At 48.7% G+C, this 16,270-nt stretch overlaps 1 protein-coding gene across 1 annotated transcript in view; it reads left to right on the forward strand.

The window, feature by feature from the left end:
• The window catches only part of LOXHD1 (lipoxygenase homology domains 1), a 186,254-nt gene extending 183,314 nt beyond the window's left edge, over positions 1-2,940 (forward strand). The window contains exon 41 of the mRNA XM_037738984.1: positions 2,063-2,940. Coding sequence (XP_037594912.1) covers positions 2,063-2,543 — 481 coding nt within the window. The 3' untranslated portion in view covers positions 2,544-2,940. The remainder of the gene's footprint in view (positions 1-2,062) is intronic.
• The last annotated feature ends 13,330 nt before the right edge of the window (positions 2,941-16,270 follow it).

Here is a 16,270-nt window from a genome sequence, read left to right on the forward strand (position 1 = left end):
AGAATAAGGATTTCCTGCAAATGTCTTTAAATGGCATATTCTTCAGGGCCAGGCAGGCTGTGGCTCTGGGTCACCTTAAGCAGTGACTTTCCTTCTCCAAGTCTCAGTTCCTCCTTCTACAAAATGGGAGGATGATGCCCAGGGTTGTTGAGGGGGTAATGAGATTCAAGAATGCGACGTCCTGGAGTTGTGTAAGCAGGCAAAAACCAAAGGTAGTTTTTTTAATTATTTTTTTCTGTTAAGAATGTTCATCTAAAATAGGGTTTGATTTTGCACCATTGGGCACACCTTTTCAGTGTTGCGTTGCTGAAGTCGTTAGCCAGTACCAAGACTGCTTGTTTTCAAAGGTGTTAGTATCCTAGCAGTTTGGAGTGGGAAGAAACCATAGCAATTGTTCAGTCCAAACCTCCAGCTTTGCCAATGGAAAAATCAAGATCTGGGTAGGAGATGTGACTTGCCCATAGTCACACAGGTGGCAGGTAGCTGGGCTGGCACAGACCAGGCCCTCTCACATCCTGTGCAGCATTTTCCCACCATGCTGTCTGGCTTTTTCCTTTATAATTCCTGAACCTACCATCATTACCCAGAGGCTAAAATTAGGGATGTGCAAAAGAAGGCTTGGGAGGACTTCTTGGTCCAAGACCATTCTCTAGGCTCTAGATTTGCTTCTGCTTGTGACGGCTTCTTCAGTAGAGGACTTCCTCTTTCTCCTTGTACTCTGCAGTCCATGCACACACACACACACTCACATGCACATATACACAAACTCTTAATTCAACACAGGCAAGTGTAAGGGATTTGGTAGCACATATTTAATAGTTATATTTCTACTTGGTTTTGCCTAAAATTATCACTCTGGATTTAGCAACTTCCTCTAAAGGTGTCAACACCAGGAACAAACATTAACCAATCCCTTTGAGGGAGCAAGGGTATCTGCAGATTGGAGTGAGCTTGGAAAAGAGGAGGTGACAGGTGAGAGAGGAAAACAGCTGTGTGCAGTGACTCGCACCTGTAATCCTAGTGCTTTGGGAGGCCAGCGCATGAGGATTGCTTGAGGTCAGAAGTTTCAGATTAGCCCTGGAAGTATGGTGAGACCCTATCTCTACAAAAATAAATTTTAAAAATTAGCTGGGCATGATAGTACATGCCTGTAGTTCCAGCTAGTGAGGAGGCTGAGGCAGGAGGATTACTTGAGTTCGAGAGGTTATAGTGAGCTGTGATCGCACCGCTACAATCCGACCTGGGCAGCGCACTGATACCCTGTCTCTAAAGAAAATAAAAATTAAAAATACAAAAAAATGAATAAAGGAAAACACAAGGGAGAGGAGAATCAGATCATGAGGAGTTTTGCAGACCACTGCAAAGTCTTTGACCTTTACTTGACGTGGGAAGCCACTGGAAGGTTCTCAGCAGGGAAGGACCTACTTGGACTTACATCTCAGCACAATCACATGGCTGCTGCATAGAGAATTGACCAGAGGTAGCAAAAAGCTGGAAGGCCACTTAGGAGGCTCTTGATAATTTCCAGATAGGAGATGGTGGCTTGGACCCAAGTAGCAGCAGGGCAGATAGATACTGGATAGTTTTCAGGTGAGCTGGTTCTGGATATATCTGAAAAATTGGGTCAACAGGATTTGCTTATGGATTGGACATGGAGTGTGAGGGGCAAAAAAGAAGTAGAAGAAAAAATGGAGATGCCTGTCCATGGTGAATTTTAACTTAAGCAGGTACACACATGGTTTCGGATGCCTGCGGAAGAAGGAGACGTGAAGGCAGCGGCAGCTTTCTGTCTGAGGGCTGCTATTGTGGCTGGTGTCTTTGTTTCAGACCTGGCAGGTGTTTAGACTTTCACAAACGCTTGTGCAGGTTCACCCTCCACACTGTCCTCTTGTTTGGGATCTGAGACACTCCAAACTCAAGTTTAACCCAATATTTCCAGCTGCAATATCTCATCACCTTGGGAAGGGATCGTTTATGGATAAGCAAGGGGATCTGGGAAGGGAGCAGCCTTGGCTGGGATCCGCTGAGCCCCTCCCCCTCCTCTCTCCCACCTCTCTGCCAGGTACTTCTTTAACTGCGACTGCCTCATCCCCCTCAAGAGGAAGAGGAAGTACTTCAAGGTATTTGAGGTTACCAAGACTACAGAGAGCTTTGCCAGCAAGATCCAGAGCCTGGTGCCCGTCAAGTACGAAGTCATAGTGACAACAGGCTATGAGCCAGGGGCAGGGACTGATGCCAACGTCTTCGTGACCATCTTTGGGGCCAACGGGGACACAGGCAAGAGGGAGCTGAAGCAGAAAATGCGAAACCTCTTCGAGCGGGGCAGCACAGACCGCTTCTTCCTGGAGACGCTGGAGCTAGGTGAGCTGCGCAAGGTACGCCTGGAGCATGACGGCAGTGGCTACTGCACGGGCTGGCTGGTGGAGAAGGTGGAGGTCACCAACACCAGCACTGGCGTGGCCACCATCTTCAACTGTGGCAGGTGGCTGGACAAGAAGCGGGGGGATGGGCTCACCTGGAGAGACCTCTTCCCTTCTGTCTGAGGGGCTAGAGCCCCCCTCACTGAGATCCTCCTATCACACATTTCCGTCCTCTGTCTTGGTGATCAGCAGCCCTCTAAAGCCTCTGGGGTTGGCGCTGGGGGCCAGCAGGCCACTGAGAACTTCGTGGGGTCCTGCTCCCCTTCATACCCCTGTTTCTTGAACATACGGTGATCATCATTAGCATGTGTCATAATCCATGGCTGCCCAAAAATAACTTTTTGTATTTCCTTTTTCTGTAATAACAGTAGTGACCAGGCTGGGACTTGCTGCAGAGTGCGGATGAGAAATTGAGGCCTCCCCCAGAGGATAGAAGTGGAGAAGGAGAGGCCATGGAGATGTATTTTAAGCAAAAACTAATTAACACTTTTCCCCAAAAAGCTGGGCTAATTAAATTATTACCAACCACATCCTATACTTATCTCAGCATCTGCTTGCTAAGAAGTGTATGCTTTTCCCCAGTTTCGATAAATCCAGTGGCAAATGGAGAAAAACATCAGGAGGAAGTGTTTTATCGGGGGGATTTATGAGCCTGTGAGAAGCAGCTAATTCTTTACTTCACTTTACTGAGAACGCATTGGCAGGTGCCTGCTGGTTATCCCAGCCTGTGCTAACAGTCAGGACGAGGCACAGAGATGATAGGGATGGCACCTGCAATAGCCTGGTCACTGCCGCTCTAAGGCCAGGAGGGAAAGCAGGGTCATTGAGGTTATTTGGTGAGTATCACCTGTGGCTCTCCATGGGTAGAGTTTTGACTGATTGCTGAGAGAGGCTTGGGAACAAAGTGAAGACCTGGTCTCTGCTCTCAAAGGGAATGTGACCTTGATGGAAAGGCAGCAGGAGAACTGCACATTTGAGTACCCACACAGATTCACACATGCACACACACTCCCTGATCGGCAGTCACAAAGTCACAGCAAGACTTCACAGAGCTCAGCACCTAACATCTGATTTTCCTGCAGAGAAAAGGATGGCAGCAAGGTGGCTCAGGCTGGAAAATGTCCCTACAGGAGGGCACCTCAGGACCAGTGTTTCTGCCGCTTTTTGATCCCTGCACCCTCTGTACCAGATAGGTCTAAACTCACAGTGAGGCTTCAGGACCCTGAGGCAAATTCAGACCCCTCTCAGAGATCTCTTGGAGAAAGGTTAAATACATGGGCTCTGTGGGCAGCCTGCCTGGGTTTAAATCCCAGTTCTGCCTCTTCGCAACTGTGAGAACTTGGGTGCACTATTTTCTCTCTCTGGGCCTCAGTTTCCTTACCTGTAAGACAGGGAGAATGATAATAATGCCCGCCTTGTAGATTATGATGAGGACTAAATGAGTTCATGTGTATGTCGTTTTAATTCAGTGCCTACACCAGATAGTATATCCACCATGCTGAACACGCAGGACTCAGGGGGATGGGGAGGGGAAGATGGAATCATTAAACAGCTAGTTTCCATCTCTTTCTGTGGAACTGGTTTTTCCCCTGTCCCTAGATGAAAATTTAGACAAGCCTCACAACTCCTGTGGACTCCAGTAGGTAATAAAAAGTCCAACAAACACTTTAAGTCATGAAATCCATCTCCATTCTATAATTTAAATGTCCAGCCCAAATATAAAGGTTAAGACATCAAACTTAAATTATGCCTCCTGCCGTCTCCCAGCTCAGTCCCATCACAGGTGGGCCTCACAGTGAGGGAGGGGCATGAGTGTGTGTGCATGTGTGTGTGTGCAGTGAGTGTATGGTGTGATGTGCAGGTATGGTAGGTGTGTGAATGTATATGTGTACACATTATGGTGTGTGCCTGTATGTGAATCTCTGTATGTGCATGTGTGTGTACATGAATGTGGGTGTGTGTGGTGCATGTGTGTGAGAGCATTGTGTGCATGAGTGTGTTTGCATGCATGTGAATCTGTGCATGTGTGTATATGAGTGTGGGTGTGGCATGTGCATATGTGTGTATTTGAAGGCATGTGTGTGTACACATGAGTGCAGTGTGGTATGTGCATGCATGTGAATCTGTACATGAGTGTGGGTATTGGTGTGGTGTGTGCATGCATGTGAATCTGTGTGTGTGTGTGTGTGTGTGTGCTTGAGTGTGGATGTGGGTGTGCTGTACATGCATGTGAATCTGTGTGTGTACATGAGTACGGATGTGGTGTGTGCCTGCATATGTGTGTGTGTGAGTCAGCCTCCCCTCCCTTTCCCTGCCGTGCCCTGTCCCTCCTCCTCCCACCTGTTGGTGAGCCAGGGTTTCGGGCTCGTGCAGGAGGAGGAGAGGTGAAGGCAGCGGGCAGCTTCCTGTCTGAGGGCTGCTATTGTGGCTGGTCTCTTTGTTTCCAGACCTGGCAGATGTTTAGACTTTCACGAGTGCTTCTGCAGGTTCACCCTCCACACCGTCCTCTTGTTTAGGATCTGAGATACTCCACAAGGGGCCCTCAGGCACCCTTCTCTCTGACACACTCTGGCCGTTCAGGCCACTCACCTCTCTGTGACCAGGACCAGCCCATCTCTCACCCCTGTCATGTCTCTAGAGGGGGCAGGCCTCTTGTCTGCCCTGTGTGGACACACCCGCACTCACGTAGCCCTGCTGAAGCCCCAGTCGCTTGCCTCGGATTCAAGGGCAGCCAGGAGGCAGGCCGCATGCTCAGCCCCACAGCAGCCCTCTCAGGATGACCTGCCCTCGCATCCACTGCCTCCTCCCAGCCTCCCCATTCTCTGTCAGAACCTGGAGGGGGATGTACGGCCCAGAGTCCAAACTGGTTCTCTGCCCTGTCCTTCTGTCAAGAGCTGCACAGGAGTCTCACCACGGAGTGTGGCATCGGTGGATGACTCAGCCACCGCTGGCACAAGAGGAGCCTGTTACCATCCTGTGGCTGGTGTGTCCTGTTAATGTTGGCTTACCATTGACGGGGTAGTGCCAGCCTGGCTCAGCAACACACCCCAGGACCTTAGCCAGCTTTCCTGCCATTCTTTCCCTGCCCGACCTGCTCGGATTTCCTCCAAGGACTTGTTGGAATCTGAGGAAACTATTGCTTTGAGAGCTCCATTAAAATTCATTAATACCTTTAGTCCATTCTGGGGCACTTTCTTACCCACAGGCCTCCCCACCCCGCACCCCCTTCCTGGTTCTCCAAGTCCCTGAACCTGGGCTGTCTCCATCTGAGCAAATCACCCACAGCTCTATGCCTAGCAGGGTGCCCCCCCAGCAATGCCACACACACTGTCCTCCCTGCTGTCCTCTGCCTGAGCTGACCTCTGCCTGAAGTCTCCTTGCTGCCCATCCACCCCTCCACACTGCCAGGCACTGTGCTTCACCTAATTATTATTATTATTATTTGTTTTATTTTGTTTTTTTTGAGATGGAGTCTTACTCTGTCACCCAGGCTGGAGTGCAGTGGAGCAATCTCAGCTTACTGCAAACTCCGCTTCCTGAGTTCAAGAGATTCTTGTGCCTCAGCCTCCCAAACAACTAAAAATACAAAAATTAACCGCATGTGGTGGCATACCCAGTAATTTTTGTATTTTTAGTTAAGACAGGGTTTTACCATGTTGGCCAGGCTGGTCTCGAATTCCTGACCTCAGGTGATCCGCCCACCTTGGACTCCCAAAGTGCTGGGATTACAGGCATGAGCCACTGCTCCCGGCCTGTGTTCTTTTTTTTTAATTGATGGACAATAATTATACACATCTATGGGGTGCATATGATATTTTGATACATGTATACAATCTGTAATGATTAAATCAGGGTAATTGGCATATTCATCACCTCGAACATTTATCATTTCCTTGTGTTGGGAACATTTCAGATCTCCTCTTCCAGCTAATTTGAAATATACAATAAATTATTGTTAACTAGAGTTATCATACTGTGCTATGAAGCTCTAGAACGTATTCCTCCTATCGAACTTCCTGTGTGTACCCGTGAACCACCCTCTCTTTATTCCTCCCAACTCCATTCCCAGATTCTGGTAACTGTCATTCTACTCTCTACCTCCATTAGAGCAACTTTAACTCCCACTTCTGAGTGAGATCATGACCTGTGGTCCTGCTGCTGAAGGGCAGTGGCAGCAGTCCAGGGCAGGCAGCCCTCAGGCTCTGAGGAGCACACACTTCAGGTCCCTTTGTCCCTAGAGGAGTCTCCTTGGCATGCTGCATCGCCCATTCCCCAAGGTATAGGATATTACGTGAGCTAGAGTGCTGGGGACCCAGTCACACTCCTGGGTCAGCCATTGTCACGATGCTGCAGCCCTCTGGGCAGATGTGTGGGTTGTGAGTGGGTCTCCAGGGATGTGGAGATTGTTGGGCCCAGGGCAGGATGCAGTCTGGTGGTGGCTGGGTTCTTAAGATTGTGCTGTGCTGCAGCTGCTTTGGTCTCAGAGGGTGTGTGGACCCAGCATTAACTCGATCTCTGGAGCAGTGCAGTCACGTGAACTCCAGGCAGCTCTCCATACTTGTCTCAGGGCCCATGAGTGCTGAGGGGCTCTCCCATGGTGAGGACTGCAGGAGCCTGCAGTGTAATGTGGACTACTGGGGATCTCTTGCTTACCTCTTCCCCTCCTGGCTCTGAGCCAACCCCTGCCCTCTTCTTCCATGTTTTGGAAGTTCCCTGTCACTTCCCTGCTGAATTCTAGTGTTCTCTCTTGGAAGCTCTATTTGATGTGTGGTTATCTACTCGCTGTTTTGGTCATATTTGGTGGAGGAGATGAGTTCTGGGCCCCTCTAGTCAGCCTTCTGGAGTCTCCTTCCCTGAACATCACATTCTTTACATCTCAACTCCAGGCCTCCAATCACTCCAGGAAACATTTCCATTGCCCCTCCCCCAGGACAGAGCTAGAAGCCCACCCACATCTATGAGGGGTATGTTGGAATTGTATGTCTCCTCATGTGTCTTCCCAACAGGATTGTGAGTCCTTAATGAGAAAAGCTAGGTGTAGTTTATCTCTGTAACCCCAGCGCTTAGCACAGGGCCCAGGGCACAGCATGGGTACTAAATGCATGTGTGGTGAATAGATGGATAGATGGATGAATGGTTGGTATAGGTGGGTGGATGGGTGGATGGATGGATGGATGGATGGATGGAAAAATGAGTCGTTGGGTGGATGGGTGGATGGATAGATGGATGGGTGGCTGGGTGGATGGATAAATGGGTGGATGGGTAAATAGATGGGTAGATGGGTGGGTGGATGGATAAATGGGTGTGTGAGTGGGTGAATAAGGGGATGGATGGGTAAATGGGTGGCTGGGTGGCTGACTGGCTTACTGGCTGACTGATTGGCTGGAAGAATGAAGGGATAAGTGAATAAATGGGTGAGAGGGTAGATGGAGGAGTGGATAGGTGGATGGATAGATGAAGAGTTGGTGGGTGGATGGATGTGTGTAGGTAGATGAGTCGATTTCATGGCTTGGAATACTTTCTGTGATGAGATTCATCCCAGTTCAAGGACTTGAGGAAGCCCAACCTCATCATCTGTGATCAGAATACTCTTCTTGATCCCTCAACTATTGCCCAAGAGCCCCTTAGCCAGTCTGAGTCATTTCTCCATAGACCTATTGCCTAAACTTCTAGCAGCCCAGCTCTGCTTTTAATGGAATTTCCAAGGCTGGGAACTTCAGATTTCAAACCCTCCTTGGGGCATGCACATTGTGTATTGAGTGATAGTGGTCCTGGGCTCACCCCTGGGGTGGGTGGAAGAGAAGATTGTTGAGGGGATCCATGGAACCCTTTGCCTCAGGGATCTTCCATATGTCGTTGTGGCTGTGGGAGGACAACACCAGGAGTCTTGGACCAGCCTACAGCAACTCAGTAGAAGTTACCCCTGCTCTTTTGTTCATATGTCAATGCTGGGGAAACAGTGTCAAGCAAAAGTGATGAAAATCCTGGGTTCTGTGGAGCTTACATTCTAACTGGGGGAAACAGATGTAAACAAACATAAATTTTATGATATGTCATATGGAAACACATAATGAAGAAAAATAAAGTAGGGAAGAGAGACATGGTGGGTGTTTGCAACTTTAAATAGGGTGGTGGAAACTTGACATTGGTTAAATAAATCCTTAATGCAGAGGAGATGATGCCATGTAGACATCTGAGGGGAAAGCACTCCAAGAAAAGGGAATAGCAAGATAAATCTGAAATGTTGTTGAAACTTCAGGGCGGCCACTGTAGCAGAAGCAGCATGAGCTCAAGCAAGCCAGTAGGAGAAAGCATCAGAGTAGTGATGAGTCCTATGGGACCCTAAAGGCACTTGAAGGTTCCTGGCATGTGCTCTGAAAGGGATGGGTAGCTACTGGATGAGCAGAGAATTACATCATCTAACTTATGGTTGTTTTGTTTTGTTTTTGTTTGTTTGTTTGTTTGAGATGGAGTCTTGCTCTGTCGCCAGGCACCAGGCTGGAGTTCAGTGGCGCGATCTCGGCTCACTGCAACATCTGCCTCCCAGGTTCAAGCAATTCTCCTGCCTCAGCCTCCCGAGTAGTTGGGACTACAGGCACGCACCACCACACCCAGCTAATTTTTGTATTTTTAGTAGAGACAGGGTTTCACCATGTTGGCCACGATGGTCTCGATCTCTTGACCTCGTGATCCACCCGCCTCGGCCTCCCAAAGTGCTGGGATTACAGGCGTGAGCCACCGTGCCCGGCCTAATTTATGTTTTAACTAGATCACTGGGGTTGCTATATTGAGGATAGATTATAGGGCAGAAGCAGGAAACCTGCTGGGAGGCTACTGCAATAGTCCTAGCATGAGATGAGAGTGGCCCGGACCAGGTTGGTAGCAGTGAAAGTGCAGCAATCCTCAATATCCATAGAGGTGAAGCCTGTGACTGAGAGCTAACTAAGGGACTTGAGCATCTGTGGATTTTGATATCCACAGCAGTACTGGAACCAATTCCCCATGGATATGGAGGTCTGCCTGTAGTTCGGAGTGGTCAGATTCTGGGTCTGTTTGGAAGGCAGAGCCACAGGCTATGTTGATGGATTGACTGCAAGATGTAAGACCAAGAAAAGAGTCAATGTTGACCAAAAAAAATGTTATCCCTGTGCACCTGAAAGAATGGGGTTGCCATTTTTAGGGAGGGAGAAGACTATGGGAAGAACAGAAGATTTTGTCTTGCTTGACTGTTTTGTTTTATTTTACATGGTGAGGGGAAAGTGGGAGTTCGTAGTAAGCTGTCTCCTGGACATCTAGGTAGAGCCATGGGTAGGTAGTTCCCACTTGGAGTCTGGTGTTCAGGGGAGAGATAGAGCATCTTTGGTGACGTAGTCTGGAGCAGGGACTCTCTCTGAGCCCTCTACTTCCTCTGTGTATCCCTAAACATCCCTGGAGTAAAGCCAAAGGCCAAGAACTATGATTCAGTGACCTGGGTCCTAGGGGAGCAGCCTGGGGTAAGAGTTGAGTGTTCTGGAGTCTGGGTTCAAATCCCACCCTAGCTTCCTAGCAGTTCACTTTGGGCAAATTACAGAACTATCTTCTGCCTCCCTTTCCCCTGAAAAATAGAGATGATCCTAATGTCATGGAATTATTGTAAGGATGAGTGAGGCAGTTCATGTAACTGGCTTAGCATGGTGTCTGGCACCCAGTAAGGGCTTAGGAAGCGTTAATGGTCGTTATCAGTTTCAGCCCTACCACTTATTAGGTTTGCGACTCTAATGACTAGACGCACTCCCATTTTTTTTCTTGTTCTGTTCCACTGTGACTCCAACAAGGACAAGAATCTGAAACTTGAGACTTTCTCCTCTCCGAGAGATCCTGCTGCCTTTTGGAACCAGCTCAACACTCTAGATGGAGAGGCTGCCAGGCTATTGCCAAGAAAACTTCAGCCTCAGAAGCAGCTGATGAAACAGGGCTGCCCCGGGGCTAGAAGATAAAGGCAAAACACTGACTCCAGCATCCCCTGCTTCCTCTTCCCTGGTATTCCAGCCAGGGCCCTACTCCCCCTCCCCTCATACCTTAACCTTGTCTTTCCTGATGCCTCCAGCCCTCCCAAAGCTTTGTGCTCTTGACCTTGCAGCCTGAACATGGCAGAAGGTTCCCCAGGAGGCTCCCCAGTCCAGGGAGAGGACTGGTAACTGGCAAGACTGAATTCATCCTTCTTCCTATTTCTTCTGAAAAAACCCTTTGTGTGTGCCTTAATGTTTCCAAGTCGTGCAAATACCCTTACTCACAACTGAGTGCCTGTACTGAGAGCTCAGGCAAAAGAACATTGTAGCTGACCCTGGGCTGCTGGGTTTTGATCCCAAATGAGGCTACCAGTATACATGGAGGAGAGCTTGAAGGGATTCCTCCAGTTCTAGGTCATACACAGATAGGACTCTGCCTCCAGAGAGCTGAGTGCTTTGACGCTTCCTGCAGAATTGCCCCACCCTCCATCCCCAAAGCCATAGCCTCAGTCCATGCCAAAGGTCACCAGGGAAAATGGCTTTGCAGGCCTCCTAGGAGAGGCATCGAAGCTCTCAGTCATTCCAGCTGGCCAGTGCCTCCTGCCCCAGATGAAGACCTGTACAGAAATGTCTCTGTGGAGTCCAGACAAGTTTCCCACATCTGGGAAGCAGGCGTGGAACGGGGATTGTGCTGTGGCCTACGAGCGCAGAGTGAGGGCTTCCGTGTCCACTGCCAGCTGTGCGGCCCCACACTGCCATCGTCCTCTGAGCCTACTGTCCCCAGGCCCAGGGCCTCAGATCCAGTTCTCCAGGGGGTAAATGTCTTTGGTAGTATGGGGTATGGGAGTAGGTGAGCAGGTGCCTGGCTGGGGGTGGGAAAGGAATCCCAGGCTCTAACTGCTCCTTAAGCGTTCAATCCATTGTTCTGTTTTCAGTTCCTTCATTATACCCCACCCTTTAGAGATTTTTGGTGCTTCCAGTTCTGAAGATGCTTCCTTCATGTTGACTTCCAGCCGCAGGCTAAGAGGTGTCAGTTGTCTTCTCTCTGCTAATCGGTTTCATCTCATCCATCCTCTTTCATCTTGCAACATTTTGTTGACATCTCTCATCTCCTAGGCCCACTGGATTTAAGTGTTTCTGATTCTTTTGTGGTTCCTTAAGAAGAGCTTCCAGAACAAACGAGTTTAATCTTTGAAATTAAATGGAGCTGTCTCCACTTTTAGTTCCTACGTCCTGGCTTTAGATAAATAAATAACAATAAATGTGTATATAAGAACACTATGCATTGTCATAAGCTACCTCAAACCCTTACAGCCACAAATTAGAAAACATGTACATAAAAACACATCTCTGACACATCTTCCACTTTTAACAAACAGTTGCTACTGGTTTATTCAATGGAATTAGAATGTAATGAGTTTCAGATAGCAGCGAGAAAGCAGAGACTACACTTCACCCAAGGGGAACCTCCTGAAGCCAGAGGCAGCCATGCTGTTTATGGAGATATGCTGGGGGGGCGTATAAAAAGGGTGGGATGAGGTTCCTCGCCAGTGAAGACTTTCTGTGTTATAGGAGCAAGGACACAGAACCAGAGAGGGCCTCTGACTCACTGAGGGTCACAAAGGGCAAGGCTGGGCTTGATCCTGGCCATCTGATGGGGACCTCCACATCCTGGGTGCCCGGATGGGACCCCTTCGGAGCAGGTCTTGGGGCAGCAGGAGAGGGAGTGGGAGCAGGTGTGTGGTTGGGGAGAGGGGAGAAGGAGGGGGCCGGGAGTCTTGCCAAATTCATCAGCCAGGTCCCAGCTCCATACTTTCATAGGATGAGATGGCTTCTTTGGGCTGGGCACTAATTTTCCCTAGGGGATGCTGGGGCAAGCTCTATTGCTTGATGCATTCCAGTGGGCCCTCTGCCTCCCAGGCCATGCTAAGATTGCAGATGAAGGAGAGGGGAGAACTCCTTACAAGAGCCTGAGGAGAAGGGTCCAGAAAGGTGGCCCTCCTGCTGCATTCTCTCCCATGATTGCTGTGCCCAGGCCTGGCTGCTGCCCTCATCCCTGCTGTCTACTGTGAGGAAGGAATGATGGGTGCCTATGAGAAGCCTCCAGGCGGTGGACTCCCTCTGACTCTTACCCCACCCTACCGTGAACTGAGTTTTGCTTTTTTTTTTTTTTTCTTTTAACAAGGTCTCCTCTGTCTCCCAGGCTAGAATGCAGTGGCACCATCATAGCTCACTGCAACCTCAAACTCCTGGGCTCAAGCCATCCTTCTACCTCAGTCTGCCAAGTAGCTAAAACTACAAGTGTACACCACTATGCCCAGCTGATTTTTTTTTAATTACGTAGAGTCAGGGGTTTCACTGTGTGGCCCAGGTTGGTCTCAAACTCCTAGCCTCAAGTGTTCCTCCAGCCTCAGCATCCCAAAGTCCTGGGGTTACAGGCATGAGTGTTGAGATTACACTATATCCAGACAGGTTTTGCATTTCAATAAGGCTTCATACTCATGGCAGGGCAGAAAGCAGGGCCAGGGCCAGGACCACGGTGAGGCAAGCAGAGGCGCAAGCTGCAAAATGCGAGGAGGCACCAATCTCAAGCTCATGCAAGTGCAGGGCTGGCGTCTGAGAGCGAACGCCTCCTGTCCCGGCCCCAGCAGAAAGCTATTCTACCTACAGCTGCCCCCCAGCCCTGTATCCTAACAGTCCTAAGCCTGAGGCTGAGACTCAGATGCAGCCATCATGGTGAGAGTGGACAGCTCCTTTTCTAAGGAGGGGCCTCCCTCAAACTATCTCACCCCAATACCCCTTCTGCTAACATAGCCCTGTGGTCCAGGATGGGCAGTTTGTGCTGAAATGACACCTCTCCTCTGGCCAAACCCCTCCTTAGGCCTCAAGGTGAAGAAAACAAAGGAAGGGGAGGCTACCTTCCCCCTCAGCACCTCCCTTTCTTTCTAGGGCAGCTCATTCCCTCCCCAAACCTCCTTGGGTATTGACAGCTCTTGTGGCTCGAAAGTTCTTCCTTATAAGGATGGCTTTGTGAGTGACAGGGTTTTATATCAGCTCCTTCTTTCCTCCCCTGATTTAGACTCAAGTCTGTATTAAAGAATGTTTGGAGAGAACAGTAATTATATTGCTTTGGAGTAACTGCTAACAAAGTATTTCCAAATAAAAATCCCTCAGGGTCTACTTTAAAGGAGAGATAAGACTCATTTGCAATTAGCACAAGCTATTTACATACAAACTGTTGCACGAAGTCTAAAAAACACTCTCACTTTTAAGTAGGTTAAACAAAAGCCTTCTAATGTTGTTTTCTCGGTTCTTTGGCTAAACAACCTTTTTCATCCAAAATTTTGGTACAAGCAAACTCAGCTCAGTCCAGAGATATTTTTTCTGGATACTGATTTGTGGGTTATAAATGAATGAGTGCCCTGCTTCCTGAGGACCCCTGGGGTGTCCATCCTGAACAGGCACTCCCATTACTCGCCCCTTTTCAGAGCCTGGCACCAGGCATCAACCACCCATAGACACCCCCAAAATGCCCTGAGCAAGGGTAAGATAAGGGAGCTTCAAGGAACACATGGGGCCATCTCAGCCTTGGTCAAAAGGAGGAGAGGAGGTAAGAACATTTTAGTCCTAAATTTAGAAGATAGAAGGGGTAGTTTTGGCAGGGGCACCTGAATGGTAGTGTGGGGGAGCTTACTTATAAACTGGAGGGAAGACGGGTCTGTACTTCCAGCCTAGTGGCCTCAATGTGCCTTTTCTTCTAGAGTTTCCAGCTGAATGCAGAAAAAAAAATTGTTTTATCATGCAGTGATTTGAGAAGTCTTGGTGCTGAGGCCTCAGTCACCATCCTGCCTGCTGGACAGGGACTGCTGGTGGCTGACCATGGCAGGAAGTGGCCAGAGGAGAACGGTAGACATTGATAAGGTCTGGAAAACTATCTAGGAAAAGGAGAGGGAGGAGAACCAAGAGGATCAAAAAGAAAGCCAACAGAAGGCAAGGTTTAAAAAAATAAATACCGTCATCCTCATAATAGCTAATACTTATATAACGCTTACTGTATTCAAGACACATGTTAAGTGCTTACACATATTCTGCTCATAAAATCCTCATAAAAGCCTATGAGGCAGATACCATTATTATCCCCATTTTACAGATGAAGGAACCAAAGCACAGAGAGTTTAAGTCATTTGCCCAAAGTCACACAGCAAGCAGCTAGCACAGGAAGCTCAAGACTGGGCTTTTCATCAAACAATATGCTCCATATATAAAACAGACCAAAGAGAATCTGCTCTGACTGACTGGAGGACCAGGGTGGAGATGCCAGGCCACTCAGTGGTGGGTAAGTGTGGGTAGACACATGTTATTCACTGGGTTGGAGGCTGCTGAATAGGACGCATAACTGAGGGCCAAAGGGATTGGGGACAGGACAATGCCTGCAAGAGAAGGATCTTGTTTCCCATTTCCCAGGAGCGGGAGGGGCTCCCTGTGGCCTGGAGACACAGGGGAAGAGAGAGAGCAAGGACCCAGTTGTGAGGTTGCAGGTGGCAGGGAGGATGGCGGGAGCTGTAGGGAGAAAAGTCCTGGCTGGGAGACACCCGAGAGTGTCTGGGAGTGAGATGAGGACAGATTTCACTCCTCCTTAACCTGGGGGGTCTTTATGGTGACAGGAAGTCATGGGGCACACACCTGGATGTTTTCTGAGAACCTCTTTCTCCTGGGTGCTGCAATGGGAAGGTGGGGGGGCAGAGACTAGGAAGCCTGAATATATTTTCATGTGTCGAGTGGACACAAAATCCAAGGAAAGGGAAATGCTCTCCTTGAGTCTCTCTCCCTTCACCCCAAAAGCAGCCCGGACCTTTCCTCCCAGGATCAATTCCATTGTAAATGTTAACAGATTAAACAGACAAACAGATAATAGCGGCAGGTAGGCCCTTGAAATAGAGATTTGTGGCATTGCAGAGCTGGAAGGCACTTAGGCTACCATTCGCACTGGCAAAGCCAGGAAGGAGAAGTGTTATGCCACATTCACAGCACTGGCCGGGGTAGGGCCAGGACTAAGAAGCCCTGGTGCAGGGATCAAAAGAGACATAGAGAGAAAGGGATGGAAAACTACAGACTTGGGCTCATCTCACATGAACAAAAACTGAGAATTTATTCATTAACCCAATGTAAACTATGGGCTTTACTTAATGCATCAGTATTGTCCCATCAATTGTAACAAATGCATCACGTCAATGCAAGATCTTAATAGTAGGGTGAACTGGTGTGGAGATGAGAGAGTAGATGGAAATCTCTGTATTTTATGCTCATTTTTCTGTAAATCTAAAACTGCCCTAAAAAAATATGTATTACTTTTTTTTCAAAGTCCATTAATATGGGTTCTGTTTGCAGTTTTTCATTCACTGACCTCACACTTTTTGGAAGGTAGATTCTAGAAAATGCAAAGAGTGTGGGCTTCTATAAGGGAGTAGGAAACCAACCACCTGTTGAAAATCAAGTTTCTTCTCTTTTACAGAGAATCTGAGTAGCCCTCCAGTTCAAACACACATTTGAAGATTGATCAAAAATGGAAACTTTCGGTCAGGCATGGTGACTCACACCTGTAATCCCAGCACTTTAGAGGGATTGAGCTGGGAGGATCACTTGAGCTCAGGAGTTCGAGACCAGCCTAAGCAACATAGCAAAACCCTGTCTCTACAAAAATGTTTTAAAAATTAGCCGGGCATGGTGGCACCCACCTGTGGTCCCAGCTACTTGGAAGGCTGAGGTGAAAGGATGGCTTGGGCCCAGGAGGTTGAGGCTGCAGTGAGCCGTGATCATGCCACTGCACTCCAGCCCAGGCTGGAGTGATACCCTGCCTCAAAA

The sequence above is a fragment of the Cebus imitator genome, unplaced genomic scaffold (genome assembly GCF_001604975.1).
Source record: "Cebus imitator isolate Cc_AM_T3 unplaced genomic scaffold, Cebus_imitator-1.0 Scaffold60, whole genome shotgun sequence".
NCBI classification, from domain to species: domain Eukaryota; kingdom Metazoa; phylum Chordata; class Mammalia; order Primates; family Cebidae; genus Cebus; species Cebus imitator.